This window comes from Vicugna pacos, chromosome 4 (genome assembly GCF_048564905.1).
Source record: "Vicugna pacos chromosome 4, VicPac4, whole genome shotgun sequence".
In the NCBI taxonomy this organism is placed as follows: domain Eukaryota; kingdom Metazoa; phylum Chordata; class Mammalia; order Artiodactyla; family Camelidae; genus Vicugna; species Vicugna pacos.
Genome location: NC_132990.1, coordinates 4,162,746 through 4,190,326, shown reverse-complemented (window position 1 = coordinate 4,190,326; position 27,581 = coordinate 4,162,746). Strand labels below are relative to the sequence as shown.

Below are 27,581 nucleotides of genomic sequence, written 5' to 3'. Positions count from 1 at the left end.
CAGGGGCCAGGTCTTTCCCATTCCTGGCTGTATCTTCAGTGCCAAGCAGGCCAATTGTAGGTATGCTAAATACACACTTGTGGAATGAATGAATGACTAAATGAATAGATGCTATGGGAACTGCCAACTTTTCTTTATTTTCTTTTTATAAAGAAATATTTATAAAATTTACTAATGTATCTTTTGTAATTTGTCTCAATAGCCAGGGAATTTTTATAGCCAAAAAGTAAGAAATAGATATTTAATAGAATTTAACACTAAACTGAGTTAGTGCCATTAAACGATCTAGGGGTTGTGTGAAATATTGAAAAAAAATACATAGGAAAAGAACTGTGCAAATTGGCTTTTACACATATTTGTAGCCTGAAAGCTAGTAGTTTCTGTCAAAAATGCAGCAGCCTTTTGTACATGTCACTTATCATACTGTACTCGGTTACAACACTTTCTCCCCTACTACACTGTGACCAACTTGAAGGAACAATCTGTTTTTGAAGGAATAATGTAGATGACAAAATTTGTACAGTATTTCTTTAGAGTAGTGATACGTACCACTATATAACAATTCAAGAATTTAAAAGTGGGAAGTGATCGTTTTTTTCCCCTCAAGAATATCCACTTAGGATTTAATGTACAACATGGTGGCTCTACTTAATAGTACCATTTTGTATGTTTAGAAGTTGCTAAGGGAGTTCTCTCAAATGTTCTTGAAAGCTCTTATCAAAAGCTGTAGATAAAACTCAACATCCATTTATGATAAAAATTCTCCAGGAAGTGGGGACAGGGAACATACCTCAACACAACACAGGCCGTATATGACAAATCCACAGCTAACATCATACTCAGTGGTGAAAAGCTGAAAGCATTTCCTCTAAGACCAGGAACAAGACAAGGATGTCCGCTTTCACCTGTTATTTAATACAGTTTTGAAAGTCCTAGCCACAGTAATCAGAGAAGGAAAAGAAATAAAAGGAATCCAAACTGGAAAAGAAGAAGTAAAACTGTCATTGTTTGCAGAGGACATGATACTATATGTAGAAAATCCTAAAGACACTATCAGAAAACTACTAACGCTTATCAATGAATTTGGTAAAGCTGCAGAATACAAAATTAATACACAGAAGTCTGTCGCATTTCCATACACTAACAATAAATTATCAGAGAGAGAAATTAAGAAAACAATCCCATTTACCATCGTATCAAAAAAAAAAAAAAAAACCCTAGGAATAAACCTATCTAAGGAGGCAAAAGACCTGTACTCGGAAAACTTTAAGATGCTGATGAAAGAAACTGAAGACAGCACAAACAGATGGAAAGATATACTGTGTTCTTGGATTGGAAGAATCAATATTGTTAAAATGACCATGCTACCCAAGGCAATCTACAGATCCAATGCAATCCCTACCAAAATATCAATGGAATTTTTCACAGAAGTAGAACAAAAATTTTTTTAATTTGTAGGGAAACACAAAAGGTCCTGAATAGGCAAAACAATCTTGAGAAAGAAAACTGGAGCTGGAGGAATCACACTCCTTGACTTCAGACTATACTACAAGAGGCATTATCATGACAACATTGGTAAATGCAAAAAGACGTTAAGAAAATGCTTCGGATGTTGAAATTCTCATAGGCTTTTACATATTTAGAATCTGTTTTTAACACTGAGCTATATAACTAACATAAAGAAAAATAAAGCCCATGTTTTTTACTACAGAAATTGAATGAATTATTGAAATTTGAGAAGGTGTTAACAGACTGGAAAATATTAATTATTTGCCTTTCCACTGTGCAAAAGTGGCATGGGATATTTCAACCAGTCTGTCAAATAATCTATGCATAAATTGGAGAGAGGAATTCCCCTGAAAGAGTTGCTTTGTATTTAAAAAAAAAAGTATCCAGTTTAGAAATAAGCTCATTTAACTTTTACATGCTTTTCATATTTCCCTGTCTTAATTAGTTCCTCAAGTTATTCCCAGCTCATGCCATTTCATTAGAATATACTGATGAATATAGAGCAAGGTGATAAAAGTGATTCTTATGAAGGAAGCATAATATTATATTTGCTTTTAAAATAAACCCCTATTCAAGTCTACACATCCTGTAATGACCATAGAATTCCCTTTTATCATTGTTTCATGGTTCCTAAGGTATCGGTCCCTTTGGGAATATACGTGAAAAATAAAACTTTGGCAACCATCTTTACAAAATATATAGGCATACTTTAAAATTCAAACTTTAACATTTTAAACCATGTGTATATAGCTTCTCTTCTGAAATAGTTGCCCTGTTTGAAGAATTCAAGGAATGAAAATTCAGGTAATTTCACCAGCAATGAGGTGATGTGGCCTAAAATAACTTAAGGAAAAGTTATCTTTAAGAGAAATCACACGGAATTTTAAACCTGAAATGGACACTATAGGTCATGCAATCTGAAGACCATTAGGGGAACCCATGGTAAGGACTGAAAACATTTTTCACCCTAAAATTTTTAATGTGATGCAGATATTTAATTTTTTTATCCTGCTAAGTGAAAGGGTTTGGTTTTTTTTTACATTATCAAAATGCTGTTCACATGTAATTTCCATTACTTTCACAGAGAAGTAAATCATTTTGAGGGGAAAAGATTCCATTATGAATATGTAACTGATTTTTAGAGTTTACTTAATTTCTTAGAAAAAATACATACTTATTAGTATTTTTTCAGCAAAAAGTTAATCAGAAAGTCATTCTATGTTACTTATATCAGCTAATTTTCTATGCTACCACACTTTCGAATAAATATGAGGGAAGGGAGATATGTATTAAGTCCAAGTATCGTTCTTCAATATTTTAGCTAGAATTGTATTCAATTTTCAATTTAGTTTTTAAAAATTAGTTTTACCATTTTAAAACGTCATTGCAATTAAGCATGTAATTGAGGTATTTATTTAAAGCAATATTAGCCTATCAATTTACATTAAAGTTTTAAACAACTTATTTTTTTCTATAATGTTAAAAGTTGAGCAGCATGTTCTGACATGGATAGTACTAGTGTTTTATGCAGATTGTTTTCAGAATAAGTTAATCATATAATTAAACTCTTATATTAGATAAAAGTATGCTAAAATAAATACTTCAAACATAACCATATATGCATCATTAATATGCAAACTTTGACATAAAAAACTACAGTCCTAGTCACTTAATGAATTAGAATAAAGGCATGTCTAGGAAGGCAGTTGCCTTGTAAGCAGTCCTACAGATGATATAATTATACCATTTCCTTTATCATTCTGTTACTTTACCACTCATTTGGTATTTGATAGCTGTACTGGGATGACCAGAAATTTTGAAACATGTGAAAAGAGTCTGTTGGGTTGATGATCTTTTTTTCTTTCTTTCTGAATGTAAAACATTCTAAATATGTTTAAGTTTTTCATTTTATATTTGGTTTTTCATTTAACTGAAATTTAATTTTGTGTATATTGTTAGAAATTCAACTTCATTTCTCTCTCCTATGAAAGCCCAATGTTCCAATTTTCAGCAACTATTTATTGAACTGTTCCTCTTTTCCTTTTGGTATCTTGTCAAAATTGTCTTGATTATTCTTGGTATTTTATACTTTATCTTTATAGTCCCCTTGTCAAGGTCAATGGGGGAGAAAACCTGCCAATAATTTGATAGGAAAGTTCACTGAATCCACAGATTAATTGTGGGGAAAGGTGGCATCTTTATCACATTAAATTTTCATACCATGAACACAGTATATATCTTTTTCATATAGGTTTCCAATAAAGTTTTATTCCTTCTATAAATATCTTGCACATATTTTTAAAGATAAAACTACTAACTGTTCTTATATATTTTTGGTTGCTGCTATAAGTAGTATATTTTAAAATTATACTTTCTAATTTGTGTTGCTAGTGTACAGGAGCACAGCTGATTTTTATCAACTGTACTTGTACCCACAAACCTTGTTCAATTCTCTTATCCTAAAAAATTACCTGCATATTCTCTTGTTTTTTATGTGAATGCTCATATTGTTTGTGAATAATAGCAGGTTTTTTTTCATTTTCTTAGTGTGGTAAAATACACAGAAAATTTACCATCTTAACCATTTTTAAGTATACAGTTCAGCATACAGTATAATTCCCAGTGTTGTGCCAGCATCACCACTCTCCATCCCCGTAACTCTTTTCATTTTCTAAGACTGAAACTCTGTATCTATTAAACAATAACTCCCCATTCTCCCCCACACCCAGCCCCTGGAAACCACCATTACACTTTGTCTTTATGATTTTTCACTACACAAAGTACCTCATGTAAGTGGAATCATACAATATTTGTCTTTGGGTAATTGCCTTATTTCATTTAGTGTAAGTCCTCAAGGTTCATCAATGTTGTGGCATATTGCAGTTTCCTTCTTTTTTAAGATGGAGTAATATCCCATCATTTTGCTTATCCATTCATTGATTAATGGACACCTGAGATGCTTCCACATTTTAGCTACTGTACACTATGCTGCTATGAACTTGGGTGTACAAATATCTCTTTGAGACCCTACTCTCAGTTCTTTTGGGAATATACCCAGAAGTGGGATTACTGGGTCAAATGGTAAAGTAATTCCATTTTTAATTTTTTTGAGGAACTGTCATACTCTTTTCCACAGTGGCTGTACCATTTTACATTCCCACCAACAGTGCTCAAGGGTGACATTTCTCTACATCCTCTCATTGATATTTTTGATAACAAGTGATCTAAATGGGTGTGAGGTGGTATCTACTATAGTTTTGATTTCTAGTTATTTTTCTTTTGGGTGCTTATTGGCCATTCATATGTCTTCTTTGGAGAAATGTCTATTCAAACCCTCTGGCCATCTCTAAATCTAGATTTTTGTTGATGTTGTTGAGATTTACAAGTTCTCTATATATTCTGGATATTAATCCCTTATCAGATATATAATTTGCAAATATTATTTCTCATTCTGTGGGTTGCCTTTTTATTTTTACTCTGGAGTAGTGTCTTTTGATGCATAAAAGTTTTAAATTTCCATGAAGTCTAATTTGCCCATTTTTTCTTTTGTTACTTGTGACTTTGGTGTCATATCCAAGAAATTACTGTCAAATCCAAGTTAGTGAAGATTTTGTTCTGTTTTCTTCTAAAAATTTTATATTAGGTATTACATTTAGGTCCTTGATCGATTTTGAGTGAATTTAGTATATGATATTTAGTAAGGGTTGAACTTCATTCTTTGCATATGAATGTCCAGTTTCCCCAGCACCATTTATTGAAAATACTGTCCTTTCCCCATTGAATGGTCTTGGCACCTTGTTGAAAATCATTTGACCATATATGTGAAGGTTTATTTCTGGGCTCTCTATTCTATTCCATTGATCTGTATGTCTGTCTTTGTGCCAGTACCACACTGTTTTGCTTACTGTAGCTTTGTAGTAAGTTTTGAAATCAGAAAATGTAAGTCTTCCAGATTTGTCCTCCCTTTTCCAGATAGATTGTTTTTGTATAGTATGGGTACCTTGAGATTCTATGAATTTTAGGATGAATTTTTCTATTTCTGCAAAAAAAAGTCATTGAGACATTGATAAGAGTCACACTGAATCTGTAGATCACTTGGGGTAGTATTAACATCTTAACAATATTAAGTTTTCGAATATTGTAAATTGTAAATGGAACTGTTTTATAATTTCCCTTTCAGATTAGTATGTCCCTTATGGAGAAATGCAGCTGATTTTTGCATATTGACTTTGTATTCTGCTACTTTGTTGAATTCATTTATTCTAATCACTTGTGTGTGTGTGTAGTATTTAGGGTTTTTTATATATGAGATCATATCATCTGCAAAAAAGTGATAATTTCAATTCTCTCCTTCCAATTTGAATGCCTTTTATTTCTTTTTCTTGCATAATTGCTCTGGCTAGAACTTCCAGTACCATGTTGAACAGATGTGGTAGAGTGAGCATTCTTGCTTTGATTCAAATCTCAGATAAAAGTCTTCAGTCTTTCCCCATTGAGTATGTTAGCTGTGGGCTTTCCATAAGTGGGCTTTATTATGTTGAAGTAATTTCCTTCTATCCCTGGCTTATTGAGTGTTGTTGGTTTTTTTAAATCATGAAAGGGTGTTGAATTTTGTCAAATAATTTTTCTGCATTAATTGAGATCATCATGGTTTTTTTCCTTCATTTTATTCATGTGGCATAGTACATTGATCAAATTTTCTATGTTGATCTTTGCATTCCAGGAGTAAATTCAACTTATCATGGTATAAATACTTAAGACTTTTTGCATTAAAGCATCTATTGTCTGATATTAATATCCTAAGCTATTCTAGGTGTTTTTCCCCTTTAACTATTTCTCTATTATATCTTTTTACTTTACTTTCAACCTTGTCTTGATTTTTTTAAGTGTATGTTTTGTAAGTGACATACAGCTGGATTTAGTTTTTATCCAATCTGCAAGTACCTTTTACCAGGAAAATTTAATCTTCTAAATATACTTATTCTTTTTACAAAAATACATGGGTTTTTACTATTTAGATTTATTAATCATGCTTTTCCTTTATTTTTTTTCCTTTCCTGCCTTTTATTGTATTGATTGAATTTCATTATCCTCTTTTTTATTAATACTTTATATAATCCTTTAATATTTCATTACATATAGCCTGATATTTAGTGTGAACATTTCAGTTACTAAAAGTTGTCAGTATCTCTAACTCTCCTCTTTTTCAAGTGAAACATCTCATACACTTTAGATTCTTTCACTGTTATCACGTTTTAAAGGTTTTTGTAGTATTTTAATTTTCCTTTATTTTTTATGCATTCAAATTACATTATCATCATCATTATTATAGTTTTACAGTCGGTGGTTATTTGCTAATTTTGTTAGGTTAATCATTCTTTTTACATTTCAGATCTGTTTTCTGAGTTTAAAATACTTAAAAAGATCTTGTAGTAAGAGTCCACTGGTTTTATGCTTTTGGTTTTGTCTGAAAACATTCTTATTTTGCTTTCACTATACTGTAGCAGACTATAAAATTCCAGGTTAATGGTTATTTTCTCTTTGTACTTTGAAGTTACTATCCCATTGTCTCTTGGCTTCCTTGTTGCTATTGAGAAGTCTGTTGTTATCAGTTAAACTGTCATTCTATTTAGTATTTAAATCAATATTTACTTCTATATGATTTTTCTTATCACTTCTATTTCAAGATCGGCTCTTAAGGGATGAACATCTTAAATTAGTGGACCTCTGGAAAAATAACACAATATCATACAACTAGTCATTTCAGTGGGGAAAAAAGGAAAATATCAAACTTTTTCGGTAGTTGTAGAAGAAAAAAAGCTTGACTGAAATTCCCAGTTGCCACTGATTTCAGTACAATGTGAACAGAGTTTAAGTAAAACAGAAATATTCCATCAATTCCAAGATTTTTTTTCTGCATTTAAAATTTCCAATATCAAGAAGCATGTTAAAAGCAAGTTAACAATTATAATGAGTTTTTCCTTCCTTTTCACCTGCATCTGACAAATATGCCTCACAATCCTTGGTGTTTTAAGTTGGAATCTAGTCTGAAATTCTAATCTAAGTAGTAATGCACTACCAGCTATTAGCCAAAATATTAAACTGAAGCAATGGCTATGCTGAAGGCCATTTTCAAGCAGGTGCATTCCATTGATAATAGCACGCTGCAATATTATTCCTTACCAATACTAATTCCTTGCTATGACCAAGTATTATTTTAAATGTTTTACTTCTTTTGTTTAATTACTACAATAACCCCTTTTAGGCAGGTTCCTGTTAATTAGCCTCTTTGCTGTCCTGGGTGAGGACACTGAAGCAGTGAGGTTAAATGATAATCCTTTACCGTGTGTGAGGGCCAACATCTAACACATAGTTAATGGGTGAATTAGATGTTTCTCTTAGATACGAAATTTTTACCTACTGGTAAACAGAAACAAGTGCTATTCTAGATGAAGCGTTTATGAAAACATGCTGGTTTTTAGTATCTGTCAAAGAACGGATGTCTATTTGCAGAACAAATAGCCATATAGTTTTCCTCATTAAGACCCCACGGTAGGCAGAATAATGATTCCCCCAAAGATGTTCACATCTTACTCCTCGGATGAATATGTAACTTGATATGGCGAACGGACTTTGTTGATGTGACTAAGGGTACAGACCTTGATATAGGAAGATTACCCTGGATTACTTATGGACCCAATCTCATCATTATATTAGCCCTTAAAAATCAAATTAACTTTCCCAGCTCCAATTAGGGGAAGATGTGACAATGGAAATGTCAGAGAGATGCAACATTGCTGGCTTTGAAGATGGGAAGAAGGTGGCCATGAGCCAAGGAATGCGTATAGCCTCTAGAAGCTGGAAAAGGCAAGGAAATGGATTCTCCTTTAGAGCTTCCAGGAAAGAATGCAGCCCAGCAGACATTTTGATTTTAGCCTAATGAGACTGAGACCCATGTAGGGCTTGTGACTTACAGACCTGAGACAGGAGGGAAGGGAGCAGGGCACAACCATTAAAAGAATGACACAGCAACTGAAGATTTGACTCCCAGTTAACTTTGAGACCCAAGATGGCAGAAGATTGACTTCCAGTAGAACTTGCGCTTATTATATGCTCATTGTAATTCATCAGCATGGTAAATGGCACATCCACAGGCACTATGACAGTTCCCAAGGCTGGCCATAAAAGGCCAAAAAGTGGGTGGTGGCCCAAAAGGGGCCCTGCCCCTTTTCCAAAGTAGTTGGAATAATCCTCCCACTTGTTAGCATATGAAGTTACCAAGTTCATACAAACTGACAATCCGGCACCTCATGGTCACTTTTTCACTCTCTTGCCTTCTGAGACAGCCTGCACCTTGTCTATGGAGTGTGTATCTATGTTTATGTTAAACTGATCACCCTCCCCCTCCCCCCAATGCACACACCTGTTGGCCTCTCTGGTCTTCTGAGACAGCCTACATTTTATCTATGGAGTGTGCATCTCTCTGAATAAATCTACCTTTTTCTTAACTATGGTTCCTTGAATTCTTCCCTCATTTGGCAGGGTGCATACCAGGGACTCGCCTGAAACCTTGCCACAAACATCCTCTTGTGCCCCATTTTCCTCTCTCAGAACTGTAAGCTAACGCTCTGGTGCTGTTTTAAGCCACTAAGTATACAGTAATTTGTCACAGCAGCCACAGTAAACGAACACAGACCCATTTAGGCTAACACAGTCCAATTAAATATCCTACAGTACATTAAAACATTTTAACCCGTGGCAGAACCATTTTTGGATTACTCAGTGTACTATATCTGGAAAAGCATTAGCTGAGCAGTTTCCGATTAAACTGAGTGGTATGCTGCCCTGAAAGATGCTTACAGAAACAGCCTGATGGTTTGCTTGGCGATTTCTACAATGTTACGCATACCACTGGTGATTCTGGATACTACAAACAAAAAAACCACTAAACTTTCGTAGTATTTTCAACTTTGCCTTCTACTGATGGCATGTGTTGCAGGTTCGGTTCTCACGTAAGTTATTTATGACTTGCTACATTTTAGTGTAGTACCTAAGAAGACATGCTGCTTCACTCATCCTCCTCTGGGTATCCGGGGGCGACGGCGTCCCTCCCACACGGCTGAGGCGGCACTCCAGGAGGGAAGTGCTCAGTTCCGAAAGTTCCTGAGCGCTGGCAAAGCGACAAGGGAACCAAGCACCAAGTACAAGCCGGAAGGCTGCGATCACCAGGCCGACGGCCTCTTGCTAAGCCGTCATCCTTCCTACCGGTCCTTAAAAGACCCACGGCAGGTCTAAGCCCAGGAATAACTTCCCGCCTCTCTAGGTGGCCAGGGGTCCTGCACCTGGCGGGGAAGCGATATTAAACCTCGCGATACTTGCAACTATCGCGGACCTTCGTGTTACAGGCTTCCTAGAGGAAAGACAGCCGGAAGATGGCTCCGCCCACGTAAAACCAAGATTTTGTTCTCGTGAGATCCTGATGCCTGTTCTCGCGGGATTTTCCGAGTCAGGGTTGGAAGTTGCGGTGGGCTGCCGAGGGAGGCCCGACAGGGAGAGGGAAGGGGCTGGCTCGCCCGCCTGTTGTTCTGCCCCGGCGACGGAGCCCGAAACGGCTAGGTGAGCGCCGCCTTGCCAGCTTCCACAGCGCTCTCCGGCTGTGCCGCCGGCGCGGACGCCACCATCCCTTCTCCCCGGACCCCCTTAGGCTCCGCCTTTGCTCCCTTTCGTCCGGTGACGTCGGTCTCCAGGGTGGCGATGTACAGAGGACGGCGGGAGGTGGAGCTGGCCCCCGTCCGTCCGCCCGCCTCCTCCTCGGGGTCCTCGGCGGCCTGTCGTGTGTTAAATGCAACCAGGCTGCCAGGCCCCTCCCCCTGGCCAGATGGATCCCTCTGCCCCGAAGCCCCGCGCGGAAAACGCCGGCAAAGGTATACGCTCCGAGCTCGCCTCTCTGCCCAGACACCTGTCTTTACTGCGTCAGGTGGGACCTGCTCCTGCCAGTTCCCCTGGGGTTGGGGTTTTACCCTGGGGCTCCTCTGAGTGACAGTTGGAGATTGAACCGCCTCCAGGGCGGGGACCAGTTCTTTGCAATTCAATGTTGCAAACCTGCGCTCTGAAGTCAGACTGCCCTTGGATCTAGTGCTGGCTCTGACAGTCATTTGCGGAGCAACTTTGGGTAGTTTCCTCATCTGTAAAATTGAGATCATTGCTAAATGAGATGGTGCTTTTCGTATTTCCCTGTCTTAATTAGTTCGTCAAGTTATTCCCAGCTCAGACCATTTCATTAGAATATACTGATTAATATAGAGCAAGGTGATAAAAATGATTCTTATGAAGGAAGCCTAATATTATATTTGCTTTCAAAATAAAACCCTGTTCAAGTCTACACCTCCTGTGATGACTATAGAATTCCCTTTTATCATTATTTCATGGTTCCTAAGGTATCGTCCCTTTGGAAACATATGTGAAAAGTAAAACTTCGGCAACCATCTTTACGAAATCCGGCCTTACACTTGTCTTTTGTAGATAAAGTTTTATTGGAACGCAGCCATACCCATTTGTTTATGCGTTGTCTGTGGCTCCTTCTGTGTTGCAAGGGCAAGAGACAGTATAGCCTGCGAAATCTAAAGTAACACATAGTTAAAATCTGACTCTACAGAAAAAATTTGCGAACAGTTGTTTTAGTGAGATGGTAGCAATTTGGAGGGAAGTGATGCCTTTTTTGTTTCCTTTTGTTTTTGAGTTAGAACCAGTAGGTCATTCTGATGGATTGGATACAGGGACTGATATTAAATGAGGAATAAGGGCTGATTAAAGATTTTCTACCTTGAAAAGTTGGTTAGAAAATGATGCCTTTTAATGAAATTTGGAAACATTCGTTCTGAGCAAGATTTAATCACTATCTATTTTGACATTGGGTTTCTTCATTTTATACTCATTTTATGGTTACAGTATGTGGTAAATAATTGATGTTAAATCATATATGTTGAGTAATCAACAAATTAATGAATTAAGTCTAAAAATTAGAAGACATTTGCTGCAGGATAGGCAGACAAATCATGTGAAACAGAAATAATGTTAAGAATTGCTATAAGAGGTCGGGGGAGGGTAGAGCTCAGTGGTAGAGCGCATGCTCAGCACAAGGTCCCGGGTTCAATCCCCAGTACCTCCTCTAAAAATAAAGTAAACCTAATTACCACCCCCCCATAACAATTTTTTTTTTTAAAGAATTTTCTATAAGGGTTACACAGGTTTTAAGGCTCAGAAAGTACTGTTATGAAAATAGGGCCCATTGGTCTGTCTGTTACCCCGGTAGAATGAGTCAAGGTTTTATTTTCACATTAAAACTCTGTCTTTTAGAATAGTGTAACAATTCTCAGACAGTTCGGATGCAAAGATTAAAGTGGAGAACAGATTTTTTTTCCTCTGTACTTCTGATCGTTATGTAAGAACAACTTTACCGAAGTTTGTGAGAATAGTGGTTTTAATTTTGAGGAACAACTGATGAGAAGTAACATTATGAGCTATTCTTGCTGGACATATTAGTCATATTATAATTCTGAATGTTATAAAAACCTAACTCAAAATTACTAGGAAGACCCTAGGAAACTACCAGTAGATCATCTAACCTTAGTGAGAAATGTGTGAGAAAAAGAATTTCTAGTATTCTTACGATTGTAGCCAAACGGTTCCTGTGGGATGCTTGCTATAAGAAATTCCATTTGGGAAGTTATTTTTACTTAATTTTCTCTATTTGGTACCTTTAATTGTACCAATAGTATACTCTATGGAGACTCCCCTCGTCATTCATAGTGCTGTATTTTCTGAATAGGAAATAAAATAGCTATACAGTTAAGCACAGAATAAATTCATATATAGAGAGAAGTCACACTCTTTGAAGAATAGTAGAATCTTAGCAGAAAGAAATCTTAGGGTTCATCTCTTTTTTTAAGAACCTCCACTCTTGAGAACTTAGAAGGGAAAAAGCCATGACAAAGCTGGTACATGTCACTTTGTAGTTGAATTGGAGACTCCCTTGGTTAGTTGCATACAAATTAAAGCAGCGATTTAGAAACAGCAATATTGACAGTAAGAAGAACAGCTGTCTTTAGAGAAAGGAGATGGAATAACGAAAAAAAGACAGGAGAATCCCAGAAGCATTGCTGTTCAGAGGATTTTAGCTTACTCATTACCAAGTCCTATTCATTATTACTCTACCGTATCATGGATGGTATACATAATGTTCATGAGTCATTGCGAATATTTAAGTAACTGGTTCTCAACCCTGACTGTGCATCAGAGTCACCTTTTGAATTCAACAATAACAGCCAAACCCAGTAATAAAACCAGATGTCCCTGGCCCATATCCACTGAATCAGAATCAACAGAGGTAGTGTCTAAGCATGTGTGGGGAGATGATGACACACAGCCAGAGTGAGAACCACTGGAGATAAATTATGTACTCTTCACTCTTTTATTATAGGAGAACATCTGATAATGTATTTTAGGAAAATATCTATACATGTTTTAAGTACAATTTACCTTGTTTCAGCTTTTGGAAAGGGTATTTATATGAGGTACATCTTTTTTTCTCACAGTTGTGGATAAATGAAGTGTTACTTTATAAGTTAGGTTTGGAAATTTTATTTTCTTCTGTATTATTATAGACATATGGCATCCAGGAGAAAGATGTCTTGCCCCTTCTCCAGATAATGAAAACCTTTGTGAAGCAAGCATAAAATCTGTCACAGTGGATGAAAATGGGAAGTCATTTGCAGTCATCTTGTATTCAGATTTTCAAGAGAGGAAGGTACCTCTTAAAAGAATTCAAGAAATAAAATCTGTTAAAGATTGCTCCAGGAATTTTATCTTTGATGATGAAGATTTGGAAAAACCTTATTTCCCGGACCGAAAATTTCCATCGTCTGCGGTTGCTTTTCATTTATCTAAAGATGGAGACTCTATTCCTTACACTATTAATAGATATTTGAGAGACTATCAAAGGGAAGGGGCCCAGTTTCTCTATGGACACTTCATCCAAGGAAGAGGGTGTGTTCTTGGTGATGACATGGGACTCGGGAAAACAGTACAGGTATTTGTTTTAATTACTTTATAACTAAAATTCAACAAAGTCATACATATTGTATCATACATATTATATCCATGAATGGATACCATATGCAAATTTCTGTTTGTACCTCAGATTTTATAGCTATTTCGTGTGTGTGTCTCACCCACTAGACAGTAAAGTTCTCAAAGTTAAGGATGATATTTAATCATTATTTTATTCTCAATACTTATTTATTGCCTAAGAAATGCATTATTTAAAATAATGGTTTAGTATAACTTGCCTTGATTTACTTTTGATAATACTGGTGCTAAGATATCAATTATATTTAGGCTAGTTTAGCTTTCTTTGTAAGACTTCATGGAAGGAAAGGATTCTGAGGTTTGTTAAGCTGTATAAATGGCATGGTTAAATTGACCTCCTACAGGCCTTTTGCGCATATTGTTTGGAATTTATCGTATCAGAAGTTTCTTAATCTGGGATCTCTGGGCCACTAACAGTTCTGTCAGTGGGCTTTAGAGAGCCCTTCTGTTTCTCTAAAATGTGTGCCAGGATTTGTACAGGTATATACTTTTTCTGCAGACAGGCTCTGTGTTAGTTATCTGTTGCTGTGTACCAGAATGTAGCAGCTGAAAACAAGACACATTTATCATATTATGGTTTCCGTGGGTCAGGAATCCAGGTACCATTTGGCTGCATCTTCTCACTTGGCAGTCATCTCAGGGTCGGACTAGGGGGGGATTCACTTCCCAGCTCACGTGGTTGTTGCAGGGTTCAGTTCCCTGTGAGTTGTTAGACGGAGGCCTCAGTTTCTCGTGAGCTATTGGTGAAGCCCTCCCTTGGTTCCTTGCCGCATGGCTCTCTTCTCACAACTCGAAAGCGTACTTCAGGGAGAACAAATGATAGGGCAAGAGAGAGCACTACTGAGACAGAAGTCATGGACTTTTGTAACCTAATCGCAGAAGAGGGAGCCCTTCACTTTTACCGCATTCACTTCATTAGAAGCAGGTTGTGAGGTTCAGTCCATACTCAAGAAGGGAAATTCAATAAGGTTGTGGACATCAAAAAGTGGGAATTGTTGGGATCCCTGCCAGAAGCTGTGTACCACAAAAGTTTATAATCCTCAAAGAGTTCTGAAACAGGTTTCTACTAGACAGAGACCACATGATCATCTCAATAGATGCAGAAAAAGCATCTGACAAAATTCAGTATCCATTCGTCATAAAAATTCTCACCAAAGTGGGTATAGAGGAAACGTATCTCAGCATAATGAAGGCCATTTACAACAAACACAGCCAAAATGATAGTCAACAGTGAAAAGCTGAAAGTTCTCCTGCTAAATTGGTATCATTATATTCTTTTTATTCTATTAATGTTTGTGGGATTTGAATGATACCTCTTTGCATTCTTAATGTGACTATTTTGCATTCTCTCTATTTTATTCTCTATTAGTCTGACGAGGTTTATTGATTTTGTTGATCTTTTCAAAGAACCGACTTTAACTTTGTTAATTTTCACTGGGTATTTTTTTTTTTTGGTACTTCATTGATTTCTGCAATTATCTCCATTATTTTACTCCTGCTTACATTGTATGTATTTTTCTCTTCATCTTTCAGCTTCTTAAGGTAGAGCCTTAGGTCACTAATCTCATAACTATAAATTTATGAGATTCTTATACTCTGAATTTATGTCCAAATATTTCTTTATCTGCATTTCACAAATTTTAATGTGTTATATTTTCATTCTCATATGTAAGTCAAGATCTTTTCTAATTTTCTTTGTGATTATTTTCTTTGATCCTTGGGTGATTTGCAAGTATCTATTTCACTTGCCAATATTTACCTATTTTTCTAGACATTTCATAATTAATGATTTCTAATTCCTTATTGGTTAGAGAACATATTCTGTAAGATTTCAGTATTTTGAAAAGTTTATTGCAATGTTTTTATGGCCCATCTTATTGGACATACTTTGTATATTAGAAAAGAATATATATTCTGCACCTGGATATAGTGTTCTATATAAATACCAATTAGAAGGTCAAGGTAATTAATAATACTCAGATTTTCCATGTTTTTAGTATTAATAGCTGAAAGAAGGAAGTTGAAAATCTCCTGCTATGACTATGGATTTGTCTTTCTCACTTTAATTCTGTCAGTTTTGTCTTCATATAGTTTGAAGCTCTGTTATTAGGTCAGAAACCTTTATGATAAGTATGCCTTCCTGATGAATTGACTCCTTTACCATTATTAAATGTCTCTGTATTTCTGATAATACTATTTGAAATCTATTTTATCTGATATTAAGACAACCACTACAGTATTCTTATGCTTACTGTTTAAATGGTTTATCTTTTTCCAACCCTTTATTTCAAGCTATCTGTATCTTTATATATAACATGTGTCTCTTATAGACAACTCTTATCTATGCTGGCAGTCTCATATTTAATTGGAGTGTTTAGTCCATTTACATTTAATATAATTCCTTTTATGTTTGGATGTATCATTTTATTGTTTGTTTTCTGTTTGAAGAGACCACTTTCTATTTTACTATTCCTGCTTTCCTGCCTTCATTTTTTTTAGAATTCCATTTTAATTCTTCTACTGATTTTTAAACTATACTTCTTTGCATTATTTTTTTGATGTTTGCTCTAGTGATAAAAATATACATTCCCAACTTCTCACAATATGCTTTAAGTTAATAACGTATCACTTCCTGTAAAATGTTAAGTATCTTATAATGAAATAGGTTGTCCTGTTCTTATTTTAAGGACACTAAGGGTTAGGAAAGTTAAGTGTAATGCCTAAGATACTACTTACTACCTATCTAATGTCTACATTTTCAAGTTGAAACCAAATTTATAGTCACGAGTCAACTCAACTTGGTTTTGGTGTACATTTCTGTATTCCATTTGCTAATATTTTAAGAGTTTTGCTTCTGTATAAGAGAAATTGTCCTGTACATTTCCTGTATGTAATATTTTTGTTAGATTTTCTTATCAAGGTTTTGTTGAACTTATAAAATGAGTTGAGAACATTTCTCCTTTCCCTAAAGTCTAGAAGAGTTTAAGACTGGCATTATATCTTTCTTAAGCACTGAGTAGACTTTATTGGTGAAGCTGTTTGACACTTAGCTATCTTTGTAGAAGGTTTACAATTATGTATTCAGATTTTTAATAGTTATTTGAATATGTAAAATTTCTGTTTCTTGTGTCAGTGTTGATAAGTTGTTTTTCCATTTCACCTAAAATTTCAGTTAGTGGTATAACATTGGTTATTATGTCCTATACATAAATCTTGTGTGGTTTGACTGTTCTCTTAGTTTCTTTCCTTTATCAGTTTTCTAGAGAGTTGGACACTTTTTAAAATCTTTTCATAGAATGAACATTTGTCTTTGTTGATCCTTTTTATTTTATGCTTTCTCATGTTTCGTAATTCTTTTTTGTGTGTTAAGTTTTCTGTTATTTTTTTATAAATTTTTCACATAGATTCTTACATAACACACTGGCAGCCTCTCTTCTGTCCTAGTATATACATTTAAGTCCATAAGGCATGCCTTTAAGTGTATTCCACAAGTTTAATATGTAATTACTACTCATTATTATTCAATTCATATAGTCTATATCTTTACTGGTTATTCTGTTTGTTCTTACCAAGTTAATTTCAGAATCTACCATTGTGCTTACAAATTTGTCTACTTCTTTTGTTTCAGTAAAATTTTCTTTCTTTAATAATTTGCACTTCATATAACTTCTAAGTGAATTTTTTTGGTCAATATCATGTGTGCCTCTTTAGTAATGCTTTTTGCCTCTGTCTTATCTGATATTAATGTAGCTGTATCAGCTTTCTTTTGGTTTTTGTTTGCATGGTCTATCTTTTTTCATTTTTTACTTAAAAATATCTCTTCCCCTTGTTTTGGATGTTTTTTGTGTAAATGGCACATATATTTTATGTGCCTGAAAGTCTTTCTCTTTTACTTACAGTATTTAGTCCATTTCCATGTAATCCGTTTACTAATATATTTAGATTTAAACCTTTTTTACTGTTTGCTTTTTATTTGTTGCATGTCATCTATGTTCATTTTCCACCTCCTTTTGGATAGATTATTTCATATTATTGTTATCCCTCTCATAATAGATTAGTAGTTACATATTATTCTATTTTTTTCTAGTAGTTACCTTAGAGATTATAATAGGCATCCTTGACTTAGCAAAATTTAATGTAATAATACTTTTATGTCCTCCTGATCAGCATGAAGACCTCAGATTATGTAAAAATACTGTGCCCTTTCTGACTCTTATACCTTTATTTTATCTTTTAATTGTTATTATTTATTCCCAACAAAACAATTTATTTCATAATGTCTATATACATTTATATTTTCTACACATTTACCATATTGCTTTTAGTTTTCCCCTGCATCACAGAGTGTCTTCATAGGATCATTTTCCTTGTGCCTGAAAACATACTTTAATTATTTTCTTTAGTGTGGCTCTTTTGATAATGAATTTGCTCACTTTTTATGTAAAAATATCTTTACCTTCATTCTTGAGTGATATTTTCACTGAATATAAAACTAGATTGCTTTTGGGGTTTTTTTAGCCCTTTGAAAATACTCTATTGTATCGTGTCTTCCATTGTTTTTGCTGCAAGATCACCTGTTTGTCTAATTGTTGCCTATTTAATTTGTTTTTTCCTCTGACTCAAATTTAGAGCATTTTTTTCTGACCCAACTATTTGTGGATTTCTAAATTTGTTTTTCTTTTTTCGGCTTGATGTTTGTAGTGGATATAGACTATATGGCTTGATTTTTTTTAATACAGGTTTTAAGTTTTCAACCTTTATCTCTTCAAATACTCCTGCACCATTCTTTTTCTTCTATCATTTGGGATACAGATTAAAGGTATTCACACACATGTTGAAAATACTATTTTGTTGATAGTTTTTCTAATTTTTTCTTAAGGTTTTAATATTTATATAATTTATTTTTCTCAAGCAGTGATCATTTACCCCCATATGGGTACCTCATTTTTCCCCCCTAATCTTTGAAACAACCCTGCCAATATTATTTTTGCTATTTTCACATAATTTTATTCAAAAAACTTACTTGCCCAAGTTCACACATCTGCTAAGCAACTAAGGTTGAAATTTGAACCAGTGGTTCACATATTTCTTACTCTTCCTTATACGAAGTTATATTTCCATTTTTTTGTTTTTGTCTTTCTCCCTTGATATGTGGAGAGTAGCTGTTATTTGGAATGGTGTGTGTATATGAATTGTCTTAGTCTATCTTAAAATAGCATTTTATCATTCCACCTATGTTTATTGGATAAGGAAAAGTACACACATTTACGAGCCAATATTACCCCCTTAACGAGTTTATTTTCTACAAGGAGAAAAGGAGTGTACACAGTTTATTCTAGTGGAGAATGTGAGGAGATAGTTTCTGTCGATAGAAACACATAAAAAGGTAATGTCCCAACTGATGAAATCAAGAAAGAATTGAATAGGTAGAACTTATGGAAGAGATGTCAGTGTGCGTGTTGTTTTGTTTTGTTTTTAGCTGTATTTAAGGGTAACTTGTATATTATGAATTTGTTTCTTAATACAAATAAAGAAAACCAATACTAGTGGTTCATGTTGCTTTTCTTCCCATTAAATGTTACATACACAGTCAAACTGTCACTAATTGAGTAGTCAGTCATGTAAGCAGTACAGTTTTGCCCATCAGGATACACAGTGATTGAAAAAGTTGAATTTTTTCTTCCTAGGTAATCTCATTTTTGGCTGCAGTTTTGCATAAAAAGGGAACTCGTGAAGATATTGAAAATAACATGCCAGAGTTTTTGCTAAGAAGTATGAAAAAGGAACCCCCTTCTTCTACAGCAAAAAAGGTGAGATATCTAGAAATATACAACTCATGAAGCTGGTATTGCAAAAATACACGGAAACTTTTAAATGATACATGTTATAGGATAAATTTAAAACATAACTTAAAGACATTTAAATATTTGTTTTATGGACCTAATTTCTGAAGGACTATCAGTTTCATCCTCAAGGTAAATATGATTGACTCTCAAAATAACAAAATACAATTTCAGTTTGAATTTTTGGGGCTTTCAGTCTTTTGCTTGGTTGGATTTATATGACTTATGTTGATTAATTTGTTAAATTTCCATGCATGTGTATGTAAAGTTAATTGAAGTCTTTTTTACTTTTACTTTTTATTTATGGGAGAATGAAAAGCACACAGTTGTAGATAACTGGTAACAAAGATGCGTCATTTGCTAGTGGAATAATTATGTCCTGAAAATATGAAAGAAATTCTTCCTATACAAGGAACATTGAAGTTGGAATCAGGAAGGGTAAGGTCTAGGCTTGTCTCTGTCTGCCCACGTGACTGTCAATGCTATCTGTGTCCATTCTTCAGCTTTCTCCTTGGTAAATGTATGTTTATAAATATCTTATAGTTCTTATAAAAACTAAGATTTCAATTAAAACAACGAAATGCAAAAAATTGCACTGTAGTTATGTGTGTGACTTTTCTATTGTATTCAGCATCCAGGAAATTGGATAGAAATAAAGTAGAAGGGATTTTATGGAATCCTTATTATATTATGGTAGTGAACCACTTCCTACAAGTTTTAAGACAGTGTCTTATATATTTCTTATATATAAAATTGCTGAGAAGTCCAGGTGTACTCTTGTCTATCATTAGGGGCACTTTAGTGTAAAATTTTGAGAAGCATTGGCTTAAAGTTTTAATAATTATTAATTACTTTAAATTTCTTATTTTTTTAATAGCATAAATGCATCCTGAGTGTCAAATTCAATTTGATCTTAAAAAAGTATTATAATTTTTAATGTGTTTTAAGTTTTCATGCATTTAAGTCCTGGTTTTAGCTTTGCTTTCGGTTGGTATTTCATTCTAGAAGTCAGTGTAGAGCTTATAAATATCTTGTGTTGCTTGTGATAATTAGAGGAAAAAAGAGGGAAAAGTAATAATTTCAATATAAATATTTAAAGATATTAAAATATTTTAGAAAGAAGAATGGGAGAGGAGAGAAGAGAGATATTATTTGATGGTGTGATTAAATATGCTAATAGCTACCTTTATTGACAGTAATGACTCTCTTGTTCTCTTTTCTTTTTTCTTTCTTTCTTCCTCTCTTCTTTCTTTGCTGCCTCCCTCCCTTCCTTTCCCACGCTCTGGCTCTTTCCACGCACACACACACACACACACGTAAACACACATTAATTCTTTGCTGTAATATACATTACTGTTTTATTACCTCCTTTGGTTGAATTCTTAATTCATTCCTTTTTCATCTTTCTTGTAATTTAATAAATTCCATTAGAGCTATGATTGTTGTTTTGCTCACTACTTTGGCTGCATTCCATAGTTTTTGATATGTAGTCATTTCATTTTTCTTTTTTAAATTATCTGTGACTCCAGTTTTTGTTATCTTTTACCCCAGTAGTACTTAGAGTGAAGTTTTAAATTTTCCAAGTGAGTAAATACTATTGTGGGATGGAGGAGCGATGGGATGGCTTACTGTTTGCTGTAGATTTCTGGTTTTGTTTCATCAGATAATGCTACTTTGATATTTTCTTTGTGGCTAAGTCCATAGTCAGATGTTTTTAATACTCTGATGTTGTGCAGTCTTGTTTATTTTTAAATATTCACTTATATTGTGGATTTCTGTTATGGCCACATAATTCTATTTAATCAAGTTTATTAATAGTTTGTTAAAATCCTTAATACTTGTTTGTTTGTTGGGTCTGTTTGAGCAGTTGGATCCTGATTTTCCTGCTGTATCTTTCAGCTTTCTCAGTTTTTCTTGTGTTTGTACCAGTTTTTTGCTCATTTAACAGCCTCAGTTAATTGTTTCAAGAATTTTGCATACTTGTATATTGCCCTCATATTGAATTGATAGTTCATCTGTGTGGAGAATTCTAAGCTAAAAATTTTCTCTTGAAACTTGACCAAAATAATTTTATTGTTTTTTGTCACTTCACATTACAGATGAGGGTCCAATGCTGAACTGACTTTTATACCTTGGAAAATAAATTATCTTTTTGTTTTAAAGTGTTTGGGACTTTTTTTTTAACCTTGAAATTTAGAAGTTTCCTTAGCCCTAACATACACTGTAGAATTCTTTTAAATAAATTTTCCTGCTTTAGAAAAATATACATAGTAATTTATGTAGGGGAATTAAATGCTGACATTACAATCAGCTTCTCTGAAGCAAATGGTTGGCATACTTTTTCCCTCTTTGATTAATTACTGTGACTTTCCTTTACATTGTGTTCTTAATTTATTTTTTCAGTACTTTGTTACTAGTATACAGAAATTTTTGCATGTTGATTTTTTTGTCCTGCATCTCTACTGTTAACATTCTGACAGTTTTTGGTAGCATCTTTAGAGTTTCTACATATATCATGTCATTTGTGAACAGAACAATTTTATCCTTCCTTTCCAATTTGGATGCCTTTTATTGTTTTTTCTTGCCTAATAGCTCTAGCTAGGACTTCCAGTACTATGAGTAATAGAAGTCATGAAAATGAGCATCTTTGTCTTGTTCCTGATTTTAGAGGAATTCTCAGCTCTCACCTTTGAGTATAATGTTAGCTGTGGGTTTGTCATATATAGACTTTATTATGTTGAGATATGTTCCCTCTATACCCAATTTTTGGAGAGTTTTTTTTTTATCATAAATCGATGTTGAATTTTCTCAAATGCTTTTTCTGCTGCATTGAGGTGATCATTTGGTATTTAGTCTGTTTATGTGTTGTATCATGTGACTGATTTGTGTATGTTGAACCATCCTTACATTCCTGGAATACATCTCACTTGATCATGGTGTATGATCCTTTTAATGGATTGTTGAATTCCATTTGCAAATGCTTCATTGAGGATTTTTTCATTCGTGTTCATCAGGATACTGGGCTGTAATTTTCCTTCCTTGTGGTGTCCTTGTATCGTTTTGTTATCAGGGTAATGCTGGCCTTGTAAGTGGATTAGGAAGCATTCCCTCCTCTTCTATTGTTTTGGTAGAATTTGGGAAGGATTGGTACAGTTGCTGCAGTTTACCACTGAGGCCATCTGGTCCTGGATTTTTGTTTATTTGTAGGTTTTTTGTTGCTGATTCAGTCTCTTTGCTACTAATTGTTCTGTTTAGGTTTTCTATTTCTTCCTGATTCAATCTTTGTAGTTTTATGTTTGTAGGAATTTATCCATTGCTTGCAGGTTATCTAATATGTTGGTGTATGATTGTTTAGAATAATTTCTTATGATCCTTTGTATTTCTGTGTTATTATTTGTAGTGTCTCCTATTTCATTTGTAGTTATATTTGTTTAAGTCTCTGCTCTCTTTTTTTCTTAGCCTGGTTAAAGGTGTCAAATTTTATCTTTCAAAAAAAGCAACCCTTAGTTTTATTGATCTTTTCTATTTTCTGTATTCTCTATTTCATTTATTTCCACTCTGAACTTTGTTATTTCTTTCCTTCTACTTACTTTGGGCTTAATTTGTTCTTTTTCTAGTTTCTTGAGGTATAAAGTTAGGTTGTTTATATGACTTTTTTTTTTAATGTAGGCGTTTATCACTATAAACTTCCTCTTAGAACTCCTTTTGCTGAATAGCACAAGTTTCAGTATGTTGTGTTTCCATTTTTGTTTGTCTTAAGGTATTTTTTGATTTCCTCTTTGATTTCTTCTTTGACCCATTGGTTATTAAGGAGAGTATTATTTAATCACCACATACTTGTGGATTTTTTTTTTTTTTGGTTTCCTCATGATTGATTTCATATCATTGTGGTCAGAAAAGATATTTGATATGATCTCAGTCTTAAGTTTATTAAGACTTGTTTTGTGGCCTAACATTTTATCTATCCTGGAGAATGTTCTATATGTGCTTGAGAAGAATATGTATTCTGTTTCTGCTGCGTAGAATGTTCTGTATGTGTCATTAGGTCCATGTAGTCCAATGTGTAGTTGAAGTCCTGTGTTTCCTTATTGTTTTTCTGTCTGAATGATCCATTGTTGAAAGAGGAATATGAAAGTCCCCTATTATTTTATTGCAGTCATTTTTTCCCCTTCAGATCTGTTAATATTTGCTTTGTATACTTAGGTATTTTGACATTTGGTGCATAGTATTTATAGTTATTATATCCTCTTGATGAATTGACCCCTTTATCATGATATGCTGACCTTCTTTGTCTCTTGTTACAGTGCTTGACTTAAAGTCTATTTTGTCTGATAGAAGTATAACTATCCCTGCTTTCTTTTGGTTTCCATTTGCAAGGACTATCATTTTCCATCCATGTGTCTTTAAAGCTGAAGTAGGTCTCTTGTAAGTAGCATACAGTTGGGTCTTTTTTTTTTTAAAATCTATTCAACCACCGTATGTCTTTTATTTGGAGAATTTAGTCTGTTTACATTTAGCATGCCATTCCTTTCCATGACCCAGTTCTTCCAACTACTTGTTGTTCACTGAGTTTTTTGGTGGTTTGTTTTGTTTGTTGTTGTCATTTTCAGGTTTCTTCCAAGAAAATTCACTTTATATTTTTATGTTTTTAATGGAAGTTTTCTCTTATATAGGTAGAGGATAGATTCCTCATTTCTTCAATTATGTCAGTTCTCATCTGCTCTTGTAGTGTTCTGATCATCTGGTACTGCCCCTTCCAGGCATTTTACTGCTATTATGGATTTATTTTTATATTGTTCTTTTGTTCTATTGGCATCAATAAATACATGTATTTAGTTAATCCTTTGAACTGAAATTCTATGAAGAAATTTTTAGTGGGATTACCAGTAAAATCCTACAGTATTTCCCAGAAATAAATCTAAACAAAAATCATAATTTTGTGTGATGAAATTTATAAAAGATAAATTTCTTTGGATCCATTTAAAATTTTGTGCATTTTGAAAAGATGGTCTATGAAATAGCTGGAGGAGAGGCAAATTCCTTTGTATTTATTATGCTAATCCCAAGATCACAGTGGAACCCTGAAAAATCAATGATAGAGCTTCTTGAAAAAATCCTTTTGATGAATTTGAATGTTACAAATTAAGGAGTGGTGGATTCGAGGTATGTGTGTGTGATATATGATACATCTTATATCCATTTTAAAACTTTTCAAATGTGAATAAATCTTCTAAGAATGCGTGAAATAGATGTTTTGTGCCAGGAATAAATTCCTAAAGGAAAAGATACAAACTATGCATTTCAAATATTAATTCTTACAATGATTCTTTAGATTTAGGCTGTTAAGATTGGAGTTCAGTCTTTATGAAAATGAATCAAAATACAGTCTTTTAAAAATATTATCTTGTATGATAAAACTTAGAGATTCTATGTAAAATTCATAATCGGTATTAATGTAGAAAAAGGATTTTTCTAGCAGTCACAATACCAACATCGATGCAATTTAAATTGGTGGTTAAACAAAAAATTTTTCAGTATTTTATTTACTCTGCACTATTTCTTTAGCTTATTATTCTTGCAAATGATGCTACTGTGAACATTCTTATACATATATCTTGGCAACTCTTGCTATTATAACTGTGGGATAAATTCTTGGTATTGTAATTGTACAGCGTGTGGCAGTGAAATTATGGGTATGTGCATATTACATTTTGATTGCTGGAGTCAAGGTACCCTTCCAGGAGCTTCTGTCAATTTGTATCCATAGCAGTAGTCTCTAAGAGTGTCTTTCCCATCTTTTCGTCTCATCTAGGTGTTAACAAACATAAATTTGTATCAGGCTGAGAGATTAAAAAAATTATATCTTGCTCTGATTTGCATTTCCTTAATTATGAGTTAGATTGAGTATCTTTTCAGAATCTTAAAAGACGTTTTTAATGGCTTTACCCATTTTTAAATCAAGTTCTAGTTTTTAATTATATTCCTTGATTAACAGTCCACATGTTCTAGATACTAATATTTTGTCCATTATATATTTTGCAAGTATTTTTTCCCACCCTTTCAGAGTCAATTTTTGACTTGTTTATTGTATTGTTGAAATTTTTAGGTAGTTAAATATGTGTATCTTTATAGCTTTTGGGTTTTATGTCTGCTTACAGAAGTCTTTGGTACTCTAAGACTGTAAGTAAGGTCTCCCATGATGATTGTTTTGTAATGTATATGATTTTATTTCATACCTTTACATATTTATTTCAGTTAGAATTAATTTGCTAAAAGGAATGATCTAGTAATCCTGCTGTAATTTTTCCCCAGATGTATATAGCTGGTTATCTTGATGGTCTTTATTGAAAAGTCCTCCTTTTTAACAGTGATTTGACAGGTCACTTTTGGGAAAAATTAAACTCATTTGTGTATTTGGGTCTATTTATTGACATACTGTTCTGCCCTATTGATTAATTTGTTCATTTCTCTTCTTTAAAAAAATTAAACCATTTTAATTATTTTAGCTTTATAATACATTTTATTTATTTTAATGAATAGACATTTGGGTTGCTTCTGTGTCTTGGCTATTGTATATAGTGTTGCTGTGAACATTGGGGTGCATGTATCTTTTCAAATTAGCGTTCCCTCCGGGTATATACCCAGGAATGGGATTACTGGGTCATATGGTAGGTCTATTTTTAGTTTTTTGAGGAATCTCCATACTGTTTTCTATAATGGCTGCACCAAACTACATTACCACCAGTAGTGTCAGAGGGTTCCCTTTTCTCCACAGCCTCTCCAGCGTTTATCATGCATGGGCTTTTGAATGATGGCCATTCTGGCTTGTGTGAGGTGATACCTCATTGTAGTTTTGATTTGCACTTCTCTGATAATTAGCGATATTGAGCATTTTTTCATGTGCCTATTGGCCATTTTTATATTTTAATTGGAGAATTGCTTGTTTAGGTCCTCTGCCCATTTTTGGACTAGGCTGTTTGTTTTTTTGTTGTTAAGTTGTGTGAGCTGTTTGTATATTCTGGAAATTAAGCCTCTGTCGGTCACATCATTTGCAAATATTTTCTCCCATTCTGTAGGATGTCGTTTTGTTTTGCTTATGGTCTCTTTTGCTGTGCAAAAAGCTTATAAATGTAACTAGGTCCCATGTGTTTATTTTTGCTCTTATTTCTATTGCCTGGGTACACTGCCCTAGGAGAACATTGCTAAGATTTATGTTTTTGATGGTCTTCTAAGTCCAGATATATTCAATTGCTCAGCTATATTTATGCTTATTAACTGTAGTGTCGAAAATTAAAGAATAGGACTATTGATATTCTAGATTTAACTTTGGGGTTCTTTTTATTTAATAAAGGTATGACTTTTTTCTTTTCCTTATAGATGTTCTTAATAGTTGCTCCTCTTTCTGTCCTCTACAACTGGAAGGATGAGTTGGATACCTGGGGATATTTCAGAGTCACTATTTTACATGGGAACAAAAAGGACAGTGAACTGATTCGTGTGAAACAGAGGAAATGTGAAATTGCTCTAACAACTTACGAAACACTGCGCTTATGTCTGGATGAACTTAACAGGTAATGGGGATAATGGGAATGATTGCTTTAATGTTCTGCTTACATCAGTTGTATTTATCATTTTATATTGTGATTTTTTAAAGCTCTCAACTAGCATGATTTAATTTGATTTCAGAATTGTTCAGAAATAGACGGTTTATAATAATTATTTTCTAAGAAGGAAAAACCTGAGTGACTTTTTCTACAGATCCTTACTTTATTTCCTCTGTTACCTCTCGAAACAGGGCTTGTTAATGAGTAAGATTTGTCCTGAATCTCATGTACAACCTTTTATATGTATGATGCCTCTAGAATAAAATAGTGATTTTCCTGAATGACTTAGATTATGGGAGTCTGTTGTAAATGGAGGGTGGCAAAAAATACATGTAGATATTGAGAACCACTATTCCAGGACTATATGTACCCAAAAGAAATGATCTGCACCTACAGATTTTAATGAGAAATCTAGAGACAGGCAATTATAAAGTCACATGAGCACTACAGGAGGGAACACGGATGTCATGGGGGCACA

The 27,581-nt window shown here is 34.0% G+C and overlaps 1 protein-coding gene and 1 long non-coding RNA gene across 7 annotated transcripts in view; one reads left to right on the top strand and one right to left on the bottom strand.

Annotated features, from left to right (window-relative positions):
• Window positions 1-10,040, bottom strand: part of LOC116279949 (uncharacterized) — a 69,081-nt gene extending 59,041 nt beyond the window's left edge. For both annotated transcript variants that reach the window (XR_012071825.1, XR_012071826.1), the window contains exon 1: window positions 9,560-10,040. This is a non-coding gene — a long non-coding RNA (uncharacterized lncRNA). The remainder of the gene's footprint in view (window positions 1-9,559) is intronic.
• The window catches only part of ERCC6L2 (ERCC excision repair 6 like 2), a 96,025-nt gene continuing 78,466 nt past the window's right edge, over window positions 10,023-27,581 (top strand). For 4 of the 5 annotated variants that reach the window (XM_072959159.1, XM_072959161.1, XM_072959162.1 and 1 more), the window contains exons 1-4: window positions 10,023-10,433; window positions 13,173-13,597; window positions 19,344-19,466; window positions 26,877-27,070. In XM_072959159.1, the coding sequence (XP_072815260.1) occupies window positions 10,352-10,433; window positions 13,173-13,597; window positions 19,344-19,466; window positions 26,877-27,070 (824 nt within the window). In that variant the 5' untranslated portion in view covers window positions 10,023-10,351. Of the gene's footprint in view, window positions 10,434-13,172; window positions 13,598-19,343; window positions 19,467-19,804; window positions 19,938-26,876; window positions 27,071-27,581 lie in introns of those variants that run through there. The other variant, XM_072959160.1, reaches the window with a different exon arrangement.